Source organism: Gopherus flavomarginatus, chromosome 3 (genome assembly GCF_025201925.1).
Source record: "Gopherus flavomarginatus isolate rGopFla2 chromosome 3, rGopFla2.mat.asm, whole genome shotgun sequence".
Lineage (NCBI taxonomy): Eukaryota > Metazoa > Chordata > Testudines > Testudinidae > Gopherus > Gopherus flavomarginatus.
Window position 1 is genome coordinate 173,683,907 of NC_066619.1, and position 19,207 is coordinate 173,703,113.

The 19,207-nt window shown below is 40.8% G+C and overlaps 1 protein-coding gene across 9 annotated transcripts in view; it reads right to left on the reverse strand.

Annotated features, from left to right (window-relative positions):
* NPNT (nephronectin) overlaps window positions 1–19,207 on the reverse strand; it is a 665,225-nt gene that overhangs the window by 583,244 nt on the left and 62,774 nt on the right. For 8 of the 9 annotated variants that reach the window (XM_050944505.1, XM_050944501.1, XM_050944498.1 and 5 more), the window contains 4 exons: window positions 8,313–8,408; window positions 7,878–7,976; window positions 3,811–4,067; window positions 1,065–2,092 (listed from right to left, as the gene is read on the reverse strand). In XM_050944505.1, the coding sequence (XP_050800462.1) occupies window positions 1,985–2,092; window positions 3,811–4,067; window positions 7,878–7,976; window positions 8,313–8,408 (560 nt within the window). In that variant the 3' untranslated portion in view covers window positions 1,065–1,984. Of the gene's footprint in view, window positions 1–1,064; window positions 2,093–3,810; window positions 4,068–7,877; window positions 7,977–8,312; window positions 8,409–19,207 lie in introns of those variants that run through there. The other variant, XR_007773242.1, reaches the window with a different exon arrangement.

Here is a 19,207-nt window from a genome sequence, read left to right on the forward strand (position 1 = left end):
CAGTGGCATAATATTGTTGTATACTGCAATACTGATGAAAGGTGGTCCATTCACTACTTATGAAATTAATCGAGATCCCAACTCCTCCTATTGATGCATGTTGAAAGGGCAGAAATAATGCGCTAAGCTGTAATATACCATCTGCACTAACAAAACTTCCATATGCCCAGTCCTAACTACAGAATGATTAAAACCTGTGTGGGCCTTTCTTCTGTGGATGGACTAGATCCCTATTTTACCAGAACCTCGAAGGGCTGTAACATGATTTGGTAAGACAGTTAAAACATATCTTAGTGCAAAGTATGTTTTAATCCTTTTAGGATGAGCTACTAAATCCAAAAACATGGTAGATTCGCTAAGCCAAGGTATGTCCCAATAAGAGTTTGAAATCAGCATTTGATGTCTTGCAATGTCATCCTTAAGGACAGGGTGTGCAGGACTAGACACAGGTTTTTGTTGAAACCAGAAATAACTTTTATAAGATCATACATAGTGATACATTAGTAATTTACATTTAATTCTTTTAAAAAGGTCATAAGGCTTTTTGTCATCTGGCTGTACCTTTTTTGAAATTTTAAGGTTGCCTCCCTAGAACAACAATCTATTAATTTGCTTCTAATATAAATATAAATTTGTCAAATTTAAAACTAACCTCAATGCTGATATTAAAACTTTTTCATTTAAAAAAGGCTAGACAAACTAAGTGGAGAAATTCAACATTTCTCCGTGAAGTTGTACATTTACCACATCCAAAATGGATGACTAAGAGAAAAAGCCCAATAGTCTGACAAATGCTAATTCCATCTAGAACTAACATTTTAGCTCTAAATGTTGTTGTAGTTTTCTGAGCAGTCTGGCAAGGACCTTGTACAGATGCAAGATTCAATGGTCAGTTATATTTCAATGCATTAGAGCAACTGACTCACTTAGATGGTTGTAATCATTACTTTCAGCACAGAGAGTGGCTTATCCTATTGTTAGTTGCAAAACTGCCACTGACTTCAACAAGCTCAAATGCTACAGAATGCGAAAGCACCTCCTTGGCAGTGCTCAGCATCTGAGAGTTGTTAGTAGGCAGCATCTTGCTAATCAGCTGGTATAAACTAATTTAGGACTCTGACAACCCATTGAGTTACACACCACTGTACATCAGCTGAGGATCTGGCCCTCTGTTTTCAATCATAAACCTCATGAAAAAAAAAACACTAGTATTTAGGGCCAAAAGATAAATTAGCAGTGTCCTGACATTTTCTATCAGTGGTCACCAGCACAGGGTCAAAGAACACACTGAGCTCATATACTGTATTTTAGCTTGAAAGCACAGCTGCCATTTACCTTGCAACTGGAATCTAAATATAAGAAACATAAATACATTAGTAACCAAACACATTTACACAATAAAGTACTAGCAATATTAAGGGATGCAACGCCTACTCTACATAACTGCCTTTTGTTAATATAGATACATCAGAATAAATGCTATTTGATATGTAACACGCCCTTCTTTAAAAGTCAATAGCAGTAAAATAGCCAAAGTTCAGGTCCAGGCCTCAGTTAACTTCAAATTATGAAGTCAGACAAATCACACAGCATATCATTATCATCAGCGTAATGGTAGCACTAAAACACAGAACAATAGTTAATACTACCACAGTGAGCTGGAGATCTCTTCTGATGACATTTAGCCACACTTGGCTCTCCCATCCCCTCTAATATGAGCATCTTTCAGGCATGGTACAAGATACCTTTATCACACACAAAGTATGTGGACAAGGAATAATAGTAAAAACACCCAATATTGGCTTGAAGTTTGCATCCTTACAGACAATTTGCATTATTTTAAGTAGAGTTTCACTGGGATTTGCACAAAGTGGGCTAACGAGGTGATCACTGTCCATATTTTCCACTTTGGCCCACAGGTTTCTTTTAACTTGATAGGAATAGGATTAAAAGGAAAGAGAAATTGTATATATTCTTTGCCAGGCTAGTGATGTTGCTCAAGTTCTTCAGAGCAGCGGCCTTTCCTCAAGCTCACATCATCTAATCCAATATCCCCAGTTCTGCCTTTCCCTTTTTCACCTTTGAAAATAACCTGGGGAAGGAAATAAGACACAGTCAGATGTAAATTGAAAAAAAAAAAAAAAAAAAAAAAAAGACTGGCTACCTGTTCTGAAGGGTTCCAGCAAGAGCACGGTCAGTCCCAGCCTCAGGGAACTTAGAGACTTATCCATTACAAATACCAACATCCAGGGATCTCTAGAAGTGTGCTTACTCTGCTGCTGGAAGCAGAGTTCAGCTTGGAGGGAGGAATCTGTCTCCAGGGGTGGTGATCCCTCTCTTTAGATATATTTAAATCATTCCTCCCAGTAGTCACTTTATCCATTGCTCTAAAGAGCCATTTTATTTTTTGTAGTATTTTGAACACATTTTCCCTCCCCAAATCCACATTGAAAATTGATCAATTTCAACAGTGAATGTATTGTAACCTGACTCTAGAAATAGTATCCCCTATATAACATGTTCCAAGCTTCTGGAGAAATGTGTTAATCTAAACTTTGACTTCCTACAACATGATGTAGCAAATGCTGCGTATCTGCATTTTAAACAGATAACTAAAATACACCTAGTTTGAATGAGGGAGAGCTCAACAGATTTAAAGTAGGATTACTAAGAGAATATAAGATGAGAGGACCATGGCAGAATAATATGCTGTAGACTGTTCCCTAAATCCAAACAGGTACTAAACTCTAGCTGAGCCCATTTTATATTTATTTTAATCCATCTACAATCACTCATATCAGTCACCTGCACTGGTGCGATTAAATCAAAGACTAAACTGTTTTAACATGAGCAAATGTTGTTTTGTCCATGGTCTGAAAATTAAATCAAACATTCCAGCAAGATTCCCTCATTAGATAGGAGAACCTGCATGCTCCCCCCACCCAAAAAAACAACAACCCCGAACAGGATATGAATGCAGTGACCCTGTCAATACTAGAGTTTAGATAAATTCATGTAGGATTTTGCAATACACGAACTTGGATATAACACAGTAAAGCAGTGCTCCGGGGGGGGGGGTGGGGTGGGCTGTGCACTCCAGTGGATCAAAGCAAGTTTCAGTATAACGCGGTAAGATTTTTTTTGCTCCCGAAGACAGTGTTACCTCAAAGTAGAGGTGTACTTTACTACAATCAGACTTTATTACTGATGTAAAAAATAAGTCAATACAAAGGAAAGATCTATCATCAATTCTGTAAAATAATGTTTACATTCCCTTTAGGCTTTTCGGATTAACGAGGGAAATTAGAGAAAAGAGACAGCATATATATTGGCTTAAATTTTCAGAAACAACAACATAGTTTTTGATGCCCACTGGAGGTACCTTAAACAGACCTGATTTTTCAGAAAGCGTTGGAGAGCCTATAGGTGTCTCAAGATGGGCGTCCAAAAACTGGGGTACTGAAAATCATAGCTGATATTTTAAAATATCAGCTCTCTCGCAAATGCATCTTGGTGTTTTATATTTGGTTTTTCTGTGATAGAGGGGCTGTTTTTTGAGCTATGATGTGGCCTTATTCCAAGAGCCTATAGAGTATTTTTAAAAGACTAAGGAGCAGGTGTTTATAAATCCATCTCTAAATGCGGTCATCTTGTTCACAAGTTCTAGTGATCTCCTATATTTGTTTGGTTTTCAGTCAGGCAGAGTGTTTTTACATACGACGGAGGAAAAACATGACCTATTCATCTCTTAGGTCTAGTATCAGCATCCTATACTAAAACACTGAAAACTGTATAGACAGCTATACTTACACTTTTGATGCCTGAGTCCTGCAAAGTTATTTGAGTTTGTCTCCAACCATGGCCGCCATTTCTTCCCCAAACTGCTGGTCCATGAGCACCATTTTTTCTTAAAAACACTTGGAGCAGACCAGAATGTAGTCCAGATACCTTATGCCTAAAGGACAGACACAAGTCCCCTGAATGAGCTAACTGGCCAAGTGGCAAGACCAGACGTGCCACTTTTCCTTCTTTGCCTTTGGGTTCAGAGATAGTCATATACTGTCCACCTGCAAAAGAAAAGGCAGCTCTTTTTAAATGTTTCCAAGCATGATCAGTACCTTTCAAGTACAAAGACACATGTACTTAATGTGCCATCAGTCTTGCAAATTCCTGTGTCTTAGTGATTTCTAAGTTGTCCTGGAGTTTGAAATCCCTGTTGTAAATGTGTTGCTTCGCTGCATTAGCAAAGATTTAAATTTCCGTTACAAGTCACTGACTCTTCAATAACACTGCTGCATAGGAAACTTCACTCAAAAGCCTTAATGATAAACTAAGCCTCCTAAATATTATTCTAGATACTAGTTATGAAATGACAAGATTTAGGCACTCACTAATACATGTGAATTCTGGACAAACAGTAAAGTTTTTGAAAATTCCCAAATCCCATTTTCAGAGGTGACTTAGGCATTTAGTAGCCCAAGTCTCGTTGTACTCTCCAGTGCGTGTTCTGTTATGTTAGATGTTACTGTACATGTGAACATCATTCAAAACCCATTAATATCCCTCTCTCTTTGGTGAGAGATACCTGCATATAAGTGAAAACCAGAGGACTTCATGGCAAGGCAACATTTATAAAAGCCAAAATCAAACATGTAAGCTCAATAAATTCTTCTAGTGACCCTTTTTATGTCGGCTGCTAAAATTATGATAAATGAGACTTTAGGTCTTCTAAAAATCCCATAACCATACCAAGAGGATTTTAAAAAAAACTTGGAACTCATTAAAGCTAGAGCAGCATTTCGAGGTTGGAATGACACCCAACTCATTTTTTGCAAATCTAAGCTGACTGGAAAAAAAATTAAAAAACAATAATATCCAACTGAGAACTCCATGTTCTAACCATAAAACAAAGCCTTGATATCACAGCAGAATGTCAAAAATCAAAATTTACTTTAAAGGTCTTAGTATTAATTACGTTATAAAGGTTCCATGAAATCTGAGCTGTTGAAGTCAGTGAGCCTGAAAATGCTTTTTCCATATTGCAGAGATATACAGAATTTACTTAATTATAATAGTTTCATCTTTTACTCTGAGGTTAGTCGCAGTTTTAGTCTAACTAGGTTTGAATTTCATGTTCAATTTGATAGTTATTGTTGCCTAAATGTTTGTTCTAAGCAAAACTATGATGATTTTAACAAAATAACGTGCCAAGACAAAGCAAACAATTGAATTAAAAGAAAAAAGTCCATAATCTCAGTCTTCAATTCAGCAAAGCATCTGCCTGAATTCCATTGACTTCCATGAGACAATCACATGCTTAAATGCATTGCTGAGTTGGCTCCACAGACAGGAACAGTGTCATGCAGTGCAATCTGCTTAAAAAAATATGCTATGCTTTGTCTACACATTGTTTTTGGAACAGTACAACTAAATTGGTAGAAAAAAAATTTTTAGTTCAGTATGACTCTCTAGCATGGATAAAGTTATACCAGGATAAAGGTGCTTGTTATACTAGTACAAACACCTTTAAACTAGAAGAACTGCATCCACTCTAGAGAGCTGCACAGATTTATCTAAATCAGTAGGAAAACATTTAATTAACTTCATAGTGTGTGTGTAGACAAGCCCTACAAGAAAAGACCTTCACCTGTTTTCTACATACAAGGTAAACCTAAAGAAATAGCACAGCACCTTTAAAATGTAGCTTCTGATAAACCACTTTAAAAACAAAACAAAACCCTAAATAGCAGGGCTTTGAAAGCCAAGAAACAATTGGCCAGCTGCAAAGAATAAATCTGTGAAATGATTGGGGGTTTGTAAGTAGCAGCAGTGTATGGATAAGAAGCTGGGAACATAGAATATAACTGGAAAAAAATGTACAAAAGAGTTCCAGCCAGCTAGCCAAGTGATCTTTTTGAAACTGATGCTTTTCAAAACAACCCTGGAGTAAACAAAATTCATTCACTTTATAAAAGTGAGTACACCTAATCAAAAACTCATTGTAGGTCACACTTTGTTCCAGGACACAAGCATCTTAATTTAGCATTACATACAGAACTTTTATGTCTTTTCTGAGCCTGAGTCACACGAGAAAGCAATGGTGCTTAGAGGCACTATACCAATACAGCTGGGAGGAGGGAGGATGGAGATCATGCTCCTTATTACACCTGTTGAACAGGTTTAAATCAGTACTGCCCCCAGTGCAGCCTTGGTGTACAAGGATGATGGCTCCAGGGCCGGTGCAACCATTTAGGCGGACTAGGCGGTTGCCTAGGGCGCCGAGATTTGAGGGTGCCAAAAAGCGCCCCCCAATTTTTTTTTAAATGGTTGAGCAGCCGCTGCTGCTGGGACAGAGAGGGAGTCAGAGCTGCCGGCAGCAGCCGGCAGTCCAGGGTGTCTCCTGGGTCAGGGCGCCGCCACGGCAGCCCAGGGGGTCCCCTGGCCCAGGAAAACCCCAGGCTGCCGGCTGCCGCGGAGGCGCACTGACCCTGGGGGGTCAGGGCGCCGCCGCAGCAGCCGGCAGCCCAGGGTGTCCGGAGGGGGTGCCAGGCAGCTCCCGTGGAGCTGCCCCAGTCATGCCTGCGAACGGTCGGCTGCTCGAGCGGCTCTGGTGGACCTCCCGCAGACACCACTGCAGCAGCTCCACCAGAGCCACGGGACCAGCGCGCGGGGCAGCGAAATTGCCATCCGCCTAGGGCACTCAAAACCCTAGCGCCGGTCCTGGATGGCCCTGACCTGACTCCATCAGTGCTGAATACCTTGGTCCTTGTGCTGGAGGAAAGGACTTCCTCCACCCTCCCCGCCCCCACACTGGGGATATGATTTAAGTCATAGTATTTTACAACCAGGGAATGCATTTCCTTTCAGTGTCTACAATCCGGTCATGTGAGGCATTCTTTCTATGATGTAATCCCATAGGGTCTAACAGAGAGCTAAAGGAGTGTGTCTAATCTCCATCCCTTTGGTAAGAGGGCTGAAGCGGAATGCATGTTTAAAACAGAACTTCACCATAGAGCTCTCAGTACTATGTGGAGACAGATTTGGCAGCAAAAACTGACTTGTGTCCAGCCTTGATTTTTTTGTAAACTGAGTATTCTTTTTGTGGAGAGACCAGATTCTCTGAAGTGTATCAGTATGGAGTGGTTCACTGCCTTGAGTGAATACCAGCTGGGATCCAGAAAAAGCCTGTTATTTGTGGCCTTTGTTCCATTTAACTCAATATTCCAAGGTCCCTTTTTGCTACCTGAGATGTACACTGTAAATTTTGAAAAATCATATATAGTAAAAATCTACCCTCCTTCTCTTTTTACTAAAACAGTTTTCCTGTGTACATACTTTTGTAATATTTTATATTGGATTTCTGTAAACTACGCTCTGAGTTGGGAATGTTAAAGTAGAAAAAGAACTTTGTATTTAACAGTAGAGCCAGAATTATTTCCAGCTTTGCCCACAATTTTAAAAATATCTCCTCATATCCTTGAACTATAGATTGGAATAAATAAATTGGGCCACATTTCAAGTTCTATTCTTTCCTCCCTTAATTGAATAGGGAAAACACTTCACTGTTCCTTCATAGCCATTCCTATCTAGAAGGTACAGGCTAACAAAGAGCCAGTTCCCCAGTTGAGGTATAGTGGTGTACTTCCATTCAATGTTATCATCAACGCTGAAGTAGCAAACCCCTCACTACATTTAATGGGAGCAGGTCCTAAAACCATTGAGTTGTAGGCCGTTTCTTAACCTACTGTCAATTAGCAAAGTTTTGAGAATCTCCTTCTGCTCAGATTAAATGTAATGGGAGCTCTGTCACCAACTTCAAGGGGAGTACGCTTGGGTTCTTAAACTAAAACAGGTGTGACTGGACAAAGTTATTGTACCTGATGGATCCCTAAGTGGTTCCCAGTGCAAATCATCATCTTTATCTTTGATCCATCCACACAGACCACTATCGAAGTTACAGCTCTGCACCAGAATACCTGCAAAGAACAGACCAAACAGACACATAAGAACAGTCCTTGATCCTTAAGGCTGGTGAACCACTCACCACCTTTCACTGGATAGAATTTACAAGTGCAATATATTGAGCTATACAAAAAGAAGCTACAGCAATATTAACAAGTACTAGGCAAACAACAGTATCACTTAATATACTATTTAGAGCACAAACCTGTGTTTAATAAAATCCACATTTGTAAAGGAAGAATGAGACCCATTAGTTGAAGGGACACAGTTAAAAACCAAGAATGTACAAAAACAGCTGATATGCAGGTATCCTGCAAAACTGTATCCTGAATAGTAAACTTTATAAGTACCTGGATCATCATTTGCTTCATCCTCATCTGCACTAATCCCTCTTTCAATTTCAAATATTTCAAACAGATTATTGCTCATTCCAGGCTGTCGTGGTACTGGAAGAGAAAGTAATTTTTAAAGAAATGATTGAGGTAGATAAAAATAGTCAATGACCTACTTACTTATCTTTAATGAAATAAAGAGAGAAAGCCTCAGGCTTATGCTCTTCTTGATTAATCCAATATATTTAATTACATTTCACATGAAGATTAATAAACTTCCTGCCTCAGCGATTTATGCTGGAACATTTGTCTCTGTAAAAGGTGATTCAAAAAATTCTGAAGGCTCTGCAAACGAAGGGCGTTTAAAAAAAGTTCTCCGCAAATACATTTTCAAATAAATAAAACAGTCAAATGTGCTCTCTGCTAAAGCCTGAGCTGCCCCAAGTCAGCATCTCAAAGGATCTGGATTACTAGCTTTCTCTGCCAGTAATGGGAATCTGAGGTCACACATGACAGAATCTGCAATACCACCACATGCACCTGACCAGCATTTAGAAACACCACAGTATAACAGATTAGAATAAAACTTGATAATAATCCCTAAATGAAGAAGATCAGGATTATATTTTGGAATAGGTGATACAGTTTACAGTACTGATGCCTGAGGGTCAAACAGTAATCTGAAGAGATAATCGAGCATGCAAAGGAGAAAATGGAAGGTCAGATGTTTGTTTTAAACTTATTTCAGTTGAGTAATAGTCTATCAAAAAATCCAGGCCTCTGCCTTTGTGCTTTTTGTCCTCCTTTGGCACTGTTGGTTAAATTTATTCTAAAAATATAGCTTAATGTAGCAAAATAATAGAACCCAGGTCTTCCATTTACCAGAACTTTACTTAATACACGTGCTGAGTACTGCTCAAGAAAGAGACATTGAGGGACACTGGACAAATAAGTGACATAGCAGTTTGCTCCCAGTCCCTCTCCCCCAGTGCCGCTGCCTACACCTCCTCCCACCCATAGCCTCCTCTCCTTTTCCCCAGACTGCACATCATTCAGTTCCAATGCAGGAGACATGGCATTTCCAAAGAACTGTGGATTTGATGTCACAGCCTCTTGATTTGGTGCTTCCCAATCCTGAGAGCTAAGCACTGTGTGCACATGGGAGAAGAGGGATAAAGCTCCACCTAGGAGCACTAGAACCCCTCTGAACACAGACCCCAATGCTGCTGCCTTGCTGTGTGATCTTGGACAAGTCACTTATCCTCTCCACCCTTTATTTTGCCTACCCCATAAGGATGTTGCAAGGCCTCACTAAAGAATATTAAGTGCCAGACTGTAAGTTCTTTGGGGGCAGGGACAGTCTAGTCTGTGTTTGTACGGTACCTGTCATGGGGCACTAGTTTCTGCTCTACTGTAATACAAATCACAGGCCTCCCAAGCGCCACACATTTCTCTTTAATGTCACACTCGCCTCCGTTTTCTCACACACGGCAAGGCAGCATGAGCCAAAATGTCTCCTGGTCTCATCCTCAGGCACAAGGGAGAGAGAAGAGGGGATAGGCAAGAAGCTCCTTTGCTGCACATGCACTGCTTCTCTCTGCTTCCTTCCTAAGAACTTCCAGCATAGCTGGAACAAGAGAGAGACTGGAACTCCAGCCTGCATACCTGGCAAGACACATACAATGGTCAGGTAACAACTGTCTCTACAGTGTGAATTGTGGGAACTAGGGATATCAGTTCCTGTATTTCCCACTGCTTCTCTCACTTTATGCACATCTCAACCCCTGCCATACTCATTGCCTTCACTACACTGTTTTCCTATCTCCTCCAGTTACCTGACTCTTCGCTGCTCTAGAGCCAAATGCCTCATTGACTTCCCCTCTTCCCCCCGTCTGAAGGACTCAAAAATGGCTGGAAGTATTTTTCTGAAACTTTCCAAAAAATATCTGGGCAGCAAGCATTGATAATTTCAGCCCTAAAGAGATGTGTGTGAGAAAGTTATGAGCAATTTAAAAGGGGAGTTTAGAATGGAAGCTGGAATTCAACCATAATCATAGCTGTCACTATAATACCCTGTGCCCCAGTTGCTGCACTCAGCTGTATAACAACTACATAGAAAGGAAATAATCTCTTTGCCTATAAGCGAGTCTTTGGCTATGAAACTTGGAAAAGACAGGACTCCTTGAAATTAAAAAGCCCCTTGAGGGATTCATATTTGCAGAATATGGAATGTCTGCAATGATTGCTTATACTGCCACTTAAATACACTGACCTTGAAATTCCAGCCAGTTCCAGGGACCCTTACTATACTAAAGGTTCTCAGTGCTGCCTTGACTCAAGTTATTCTGTAGCATTCTTCTAACCATATCTGTGTGCCAAATTTAGTTTTCCAGATACAGTACACAAATAGTGTGTCTGAAGGACAGCTGGAAGCTGCAGCTAAATAGATTATTGCACCTGTTACAGCTGTCTTGAAAATTCTTCTTCCAGCCACACACCTAGCACATCATTCATGACAGTAGTAATGCATTTCAGATTTATCCTCATATATTAGAGCTCCCTGTGGTGCTTAGAATATTTATGGTTTGAGTTAATTATTCACGCCATCAAAACGTAAAATAAGAACTAGAAGCATTTAAAATAAATTCTAAAATGTACCAATAGGCTTTTTTAGATGACTGAAAATAAAGATGAATTTAGTGATTTAAGATTCTGACCAGAAATGAATATGGTTATTTCTATTAAATCACACCCAAACTGAGGAAGAACACACTTGTTAGCCAGAGAGTCTTTTTTGTAAATAACACTGCTGAATGTGTACTCTAACTTGTCAAATCCAGGGATTTAATATAAACAGAATCTTAAATCAGGATCAAATAGATTTTATATATACAACTTTGGGAATTTTAACAGAAACAGGTAATAAGAGCTTCACCAAACACAAATATGTGCTTTAAAGGTAACAAATTACATGTTATGAAGATATTTTTAATCTTTGTATGCAACATTCATGTATGTTAATAATCAAGCAAGCTCCCGACAGACCAAGACCCACCAACTCAAAGGGTCACTAGACCCTGCCATAAAAACAGACATAAAACCTGCAGACATATCTCCACCATTACGATGATTGATCCCAACCCACCTTTCAAGGTCCATACGTTCTACACATACTGAACACCTCATCTGGTGCACTGAATGGCCCAATAAGAACTGTGTGGGTGAAATGAGACAATCACCACACTCTCGAGTGAACTCACACAGAAAAATGATAAGACAAAAACACCATATCGCTTGTGGGCAAATACTTTTCACAAAACGAGCATGCCATCTGTGACCTCTCAATCCTCATCTTCAAAGGAAACCTGCACAACACCTTCAAAAGATGACCCTGGGAGCATAAATTCATAATTTTATTAGACACCAAAAATCTTCAACTCAATAAAGACACTGGATTTATGGCTCATTACAAATACCTAGAACCCACTAACCCACGTTTCTCCTATGACTGCAGGAGTGTTAACTGCCCTCTTCACCTTGAATGGTCACTTGGAACATGTTAACTCCTTCTGATAATCAATCTGTTCCACCTCCTATTTAGCTGTGACAGTGCCAATACCTTTCCCAAGTCTGAAAAAGAGCTCTGTGTAAGCTCTAAAGCTTGTCTCTCTCACCAACAGAAGTTGGTCCAATAAAAGATAATACCTCACCCACCTTGTCTATTAATCAAACAAAAGATTTAAATAATCTGCAGTAAACTGGATATTTTCCCCTCATATTTTGGTCAGCTTTAAGAACAGTTATTTTTCTTATTATTTTCTTCCATTGTAAACTCTTTAGCATTAGGAATGTCTTTGTCTATTTGTAAAGTACTGTAGGTCATGTTCTTATACTCTCACTCATGTTGAATAGCACCTTCTCCACAAATAGTCCCAATGACTTCAGCGTGACCCCGTTTGCAGAGCAAAGTCTAGTGTAAGTAAGAGTTTTAGAATTTGGCCTTTTTATTTATAGCGCAATACATCATTTTTAATAATAGTTTTGCTATTTCATTTTCAACATCTGTTTTGCTTATACATTAATTTTCTTTAGCGTTAACATTACAAAAAAGCCCATATAAAAGCTCTGCATATCCTGAAAATAGTTAATATGTATACTATTGCGTGGTTAGCGTAAGTCTTATATACAAATGGAGAATTATGAACCTGAGCAAGCCAACAAACCAAAATGGAAAAGCTCCAGAAAAGACTCTGAGCCCCAGTTGTACACAAGAACCTACTCCTTCCCCCCAAACCCTATCAAACAAATGGCATTTGCAGCATGCCCGTGTTATTGAGTACAGGCTATTTCAGACCAAGGAAGGGAGCAAGTTTCAGAGTCCTAGGGCCCTCACTGAGAATGCCCTGCTCTTCTTTTATGAGGGTGATCCAGCTTGAACTCCTCTTCCTACTGGAGCTGTGGCAGTAAGACACCGGGAAAGAGACAGTCTTTCAGATAGGCAAGGTTAGCAGTAATCCCTACACAAAAAAGATTTAAGATCCATTTCAGCTAGGTGCTTAAGCACATGCCTAACTTGAAGCATGTGACTAGTGTGGTGGATTTTTGTTGAACCAGGGGCTTACAAATTCTTGACAATCCTTAATGGGAAACTGACTGCCAATTGAGATTAAAAATTCTAATTGCTACACAGGGCATTACAAACAAAAGTGAATCAGTTTGAAAGATACCACAACAATGTTTTTAAATGAAAAAACAGAATAAGTAACTATCAAAGAGGGAGTACTCTGAAAATCCAGTGGCAAAGTATTGTAGAATTAGAGCTAGATGAATAGTGAAAAATAAGTTTTCAAGAAAATGCAATTGAATAAAAACTGCAAATTTGCTTTGGCAACCAGAGACCCATTTTATGTGCTATTCATAGTCAGGAGCTGGTGCCTGGCTTGGGAGTTCATTGGGCTTCACACCAGTGGATGGAGCAGCACTGACACCTTATAAGAGAAATTTTCCATGAGAGTTTCCATATGAGGAGAGATTAAAGAAGACTGGGACTTTTCAGCTTGAAAAAGAGCTGACTAATGGGGAATATAGTAGAGGTCTATAAAATTATGAATGGTGTGGAGCAAGTGAATACAGAAGTGGTATTTATCCACTTACATAAACGTGAGCCAGGGGTCACACAAATTAATAGGCAGCAGGTTTAAAACAACTATAAGGAAGTACTTCACGAAGTGCACAGTAAACTTGTGGAACTGTTGCCAGGGGGATGTTGTGAAGGCCAAAGTATAACTGGGTTCAAAAAAGAATTAGATAAATTCACGCAGAGTAGGTCCATCTATGGCTAATAGCCAAGATGGTCAGGGACACAACCCCAGCCTCTAATTGCCAAAACGACAGAGGATGGATCACTTGATAAATTGCCCTGCTGTGTTCACTCGCTCTGAAGCATCTGGCACTGGCCATTTTTGGAAGACAGGATATTAGGCTAAATGGACCATTTTGTCTGACCCAGTATGTTCTTATGACCCTGTCATCTTTCCTCCACTAGCCAGAATCCAAGGGAAACTGAATGGCCCTGTAATTTCCCTCTCCTTTCCTAGCACTCTATAAAGAGGGATTTGAGAACACAAGTACGTTGCCTATAAACTTCTAGATCTTATGTAACCAACAATCAGCAGGTACAATTGCGATGGGTCAGTTCAGGGAAACGGTCTCCTTTCAGATACATTTATTATCTTGTTCCTATTCTCTTCCCTGAGCTTGCCCCATCAGCCAATATGATGCAGTGTCACTTCACCCCATGCTATCAGGACCCAGGACCAGTATTGGTGAACTCCCTGTCCTATTCTGATCTACTATAACCATTTAACATAAAGTTCACCCTGTTAGCATTATCTTTTGCAGCTTTTCTTCCATACATCGTAACCCCTCCTTTCCTTACCTCACGGCAGGAGTTTAGGGAGACTGGCCAGCAGTGCATGGCAGTATGACTGCAATAGCCATGTTCCCATAGGAGGGAATGGGGAGTATTTTGGCCCCATTCTGATGTCCCTAAATTATGCAGGTACCCTGAGAGCTGTAGGACATTCTAGCAGATCTCTGTGCCTCCAGAGGTTTGTGCTCGCTGCCTGCTACACGAGACCCTTGTCATTTTGCCTACCCCACTAGCAGAATGAATTGCAGGAAATCTCACGTGGGAGATGATAACCTGTGCAAGGGCCATGAAACTTTCTAGTTTTACAGGACAAAGTGGTCCCCAAGTCACTAGATGAAATTCCACTTCCAGTCCCTGTTTACCATATAGACATGAACATTCACGTATAGCAAGTTTAATATAACCATGTATAATTTAGGGCCCCACACTAAGATTTCTCCAAACATCTTCCAAAAGACCCCTTCTAATGTTAATTTCACAAACTCTGAGAATGCTTTAAAAATGCCCTTTTCAGTGCTGGATTCTAATGAAAGGAATGTGCACTCATATCCAGCAAACAAGGGAGCTACCATATAAGACACACGAGCCTTAACATGGTCCCTATGTACTCTTCTTTCCTAAGACCGCTAAGTATGCTGAGTGGAGATCCGTGGGAGAAAGAATTTGGCACAATTATTTCTTCTGAGCTTTCCAAGCCTTTCGTGTGTACTTTACTTAGCGTATCAGTATAGTTTTCACTTTATTTCAACTGCTTGATAAGACTGTTAAATATAAACTTGACTTCTTCTTAGAAGATTCCATGAATTATATACACTGCATGGTATTTCTCAAGGAGGCTGTGTAGTAGAACTACATAGTTGGGTGAGCCAATACACTAATTCTACAGCATTCCTCAAGTGATTGAGTAAAGTTCTTCATAAAGAGATGGGAGAGGGGAGAGATTATTTTTTTTTACCAGCTACCTAAGACCGATTCTCACGCTGCCTTTTAATCTTGAAAAAGTCTTGTTACTTCTTTCACCTGTTCGCCAATGGCTAAATTTGGGAAGCTGAGGTATAGTAAATATATTTTGGGGTTATTCATGGTTATGGCCCTCAGTTTTTTGGCGATTCCAATAACAAAAAAGAAACTGAGAACTGAAGCATAGCTTCATATTGTTATTAATAATACTAAAATAATAACAAAAATAGTAATATAATGCAGTTTAAATGTAGCTGATTCCATACTGGAGCAATTATGCATGCAATTACCTCTTATCAATAAATGTAATTAAGACATAGATAAGAAAGTTCCATTCTTAAAGCAAATTAAACTTGGTTAAACTCTTACTCAAAAAATAAAAAAATAAAAAAAGAGGAATAGTTATGAAGTCTCCAGTGCTCACATATATTAGAAATAGCTAAACTAGAAAACTAAACAGTCAGGGGCTAACTAGGTCATGACCCTCGCCTCGGTTCCTGAACCAACCGTGAGAGTGCCTTCCTATTTTGCCCCAGGCAGGAAAGGAGTGTGTCTGGAGTTGAGGTGGAGGGGGAGAAGGGGAGAGGTTAGACTGGGGAAAATGTACATCTTACCCCACCATAAGCCACCCTACCTGCCCATGGTATGTTGCCTAAAATTCTGCAACCTGAGGCCCCATTAACTTTTGCATAGGAAACCCATCCCCCCCTTTTACAGAGGGTTTCCAGTAGCAGCTACTGATAGGTCATAACTGAAAAGCAGCTGTATTGCATATTAGCAAGGACCTGGGGGACACAAAGTTTCTTCATGGACAGATTTGTGCTTCTGTTAGATTTCTTGAGAGCCTGGAAGGTCTGCAGGCTTTTGCGTGGAGAGAGGAGCATGATGATTTTGGGAAAACTCTTGCGGTCTCTCCTATTCTTGTGTATCATTATACATAGGAGAGGGCAACATGGCCCTAATCCAATAGAGCCCAATTCTGTATTCTTCAGGCAGGTATAATGCCCACTAACTTCTTTAACCTAACCCTTGTTACTTATATTGAAGTGCATTTTTATAAATGTAGAATTGTTCAAGACCTGTCCTATTAAATCTCTTTAAAAATGAAACTGCTTTTCTTTCAGCAAACAGATCTAGAAGATGAACAATGGTTATACAATCAGTATGAGACACAAACAAACCATCATAAACAGCAAGCACAAGCTTGAATGAATTAGGTGTGAGTACAAACATTGCATGGAAGAATGTTGGAAGTATGTGATTTACCCTTTACGTAAAGGATTCAGGCTCTATGACTCAGCTCCAGATGCCACATAACAAATGAAACACCTATTTTCATAAAAACATTAAGCCAAACTCATTTTTAAAAGGTATCAGAATATTGGTCCAAACTAATCCAAAATAATGTAACTCCACTGACATCAGTGACTCAGGGTCTATAGTCTTTAGCACTGTCTCATTTTGATGGATTCAAGGATTACACAACCATACTTGCTGCACCTTCTAAGGCAGAGGTGAGCAAACTTTTTAGCCTGAAGGCCACATCTGGGTATGGAAATTGTATGGTGAGCTATGAATACTCACAAAATTGGGGTCTGAGGTGCAGGAGGGGGTGCAGGCTCTGGTGTGGGGCCAGAAATGAGTTCAGGGTGCAGGAGGGGGCTCCAGGCTGCGGCAGGGGGATTGCGGTGCGGGTTGGGGAGGTGAGGACTCCAGCTGGTGGTGCGGGCTCTGGGGTGCAAGAGGGTGGGACCGAGGGGTTTGGCAGATGGGAGGGGGATCAGGGATGGGGCAGGGACTTGGGGCACTGAGGGGGTCAGGGGCACAGGCTCTGGGTGGTGCTTACCTCAAACAGCTCCCGGAAGCAATGGCATGTCCCCACCCTCTGGCTCCTACATGGGAGGTGTGATCAGGGGACTCTGTGCCCTCCTCCATCCGCAGGTGCTGCCTCCGCAGCTCCCATCAGCCGTGGTTCCCAGCCAATGGGGAGCTGCAGGAATGGCGCTTGGGGCAGGGGTAGTGTGCAGAGAGCCCTGGCTGCCCCTATCCGTAGGAGCCAGAGAGGCAATATGCTGCTGGTTCTGGGAGCAGTGCGGAGTGGGGCAAGTCCTGGACCCCGCTCCCTGGCAGGAGCTCGAGGGCCGGATTAAAAGGGCCAAATGTGGCCCCTGGGCCATAGTTTGCCCACCCCTGTTCTAAGGCCTTTTCAGTCTTAAGAGCGACCCCAAAAATCCATTAACATAAAACAAGCTTTTTTATAAAAATGGGAATTGAACATGCAAATTTTTTAGGTGGTTTTGAAAATCTCAACCTTAAAGACTAAAATTCTGCTCATTAAGAGCCGTATTCAAAGTCCATTTTAGTCAATGGAAAGATGCCTACACATTCCAATGGACTCTGGATCAGATCCTGAATAGTTGAATATTAACCCCATATTACGTTCCAGCAAGTTTTCCTTCACGCTGTGTCAATATCAGGAGAAAATTATCCTTGCTGCTAGATTCCATTGCCTCATCTGCCTAAGTGGTTCAGAAGACAAGAATAGTAAGTCCATGAACAAAACCCAAACTATTGTCTGTTTTGTTTCAGACGGTGAGAAGGTCCGTTTTAAGTCCTTTTTAGTCCTATAGTAAATACTGGTAAAAGAGTAAAATACCAAAGTAATCTAAAACCTTTCCAAAAAAGGACCACGTTATCTAAATGTCGGTCTAACCTACACCAGTCGGTGTAATCATTAAGCAGACTAATGAAAATTACTGTGGTCCGAATGACAGTGCTAAGCAGCAGATTCAGGGACATTCTGCAGTGGACATTTCAGAGAATTTCACCTAGTGTAGTGGTTCTCAAACTTTTGTACTGGTAACCCTACACATAACAAGCCTCTGGGTGCGACACCTCCTTATAAATTAAAAACACATTTTTATATATTTAACATCATTATAAATGATGGAGGCAAAGCGGGGTTTGGGGTGAAGGCTGACAACTCAGGACCCCCCCATCTAATAACCTCGTGACCCCCAGAGGGGTCCTGAACCCCAGTTTGAGAATCCCTAACCTAGTGTATGAGACAGGAAGCCAGAGAAGCAGAGATGTTGCCGAGAATATATTTAGGAAAAATAAATAAATAGATAAACCCTGAGATGTGTGTTTTCTACAAGAATACCATCATCAGGCATATTGTCTTTGCTGATCTGATCAGTAATATGCTGAGGCACCGTGAATTCATGGCTGGATACAGTCAAATGATGCTGAGGCATCACTCCCCTTCACTATGTGCCCCATATCCTGCCACCTACTGAAGCCCATTCCTCCCATCCAAGTATAATATACCAAAAATGTCACCCACCTATTGATGGTGGTCAACTGAGCTCCCAGAAAGGCCCAATGTTTGCAACACTAAGCTATCATTCCACTGCAGCACTAACTGTTGGAAACAATACGACATTATACTGAAGAAGTTACTCCCTCAAGGCCTTTATGTAGTGCATGCACAACTAGAAAGCCAAGTCATAATCGCTCTCTATCAGCAATAGCTACCCAACCCAGGGTGTAAACCAGCCTGAAGGTCCAAATTTGATAGCAGCTTTTAAATTTTAGACAAAGGCAGAACAGGATTGGCCTCCTAGTCTATGCCACAAAGTACCACATCTCACCATTTCCCATTTTTTCTGACTGTCCCACTGCTGTATTATTGCGAGCCCTCAGCCATGCACTGAGGGGACTCTAGTCTAGCAAAGCCAGCACAGTTCCTGGAAATAGTTTACTATGCTCAGTTCAGTCCTGCATCACCGTCAGCGAGGAGGCTGACCTTAGTAGCATCCACCAAATCATCCCCTTCCAGGTGTACAATGATGGTTGCAACATGTGTGTATTGCTGCTGTCGGGTCAGTGGAGCAGGGCACCCTCAGGTCCCACCTGGGGATGACAGGGACCTCAGTGCAATTCACACTTCCCTGTTGACATAGCAGCGAGCCAACCACAAAAGGAACAGCTTCTGTTGCCAGACATGGGTATCAATCAC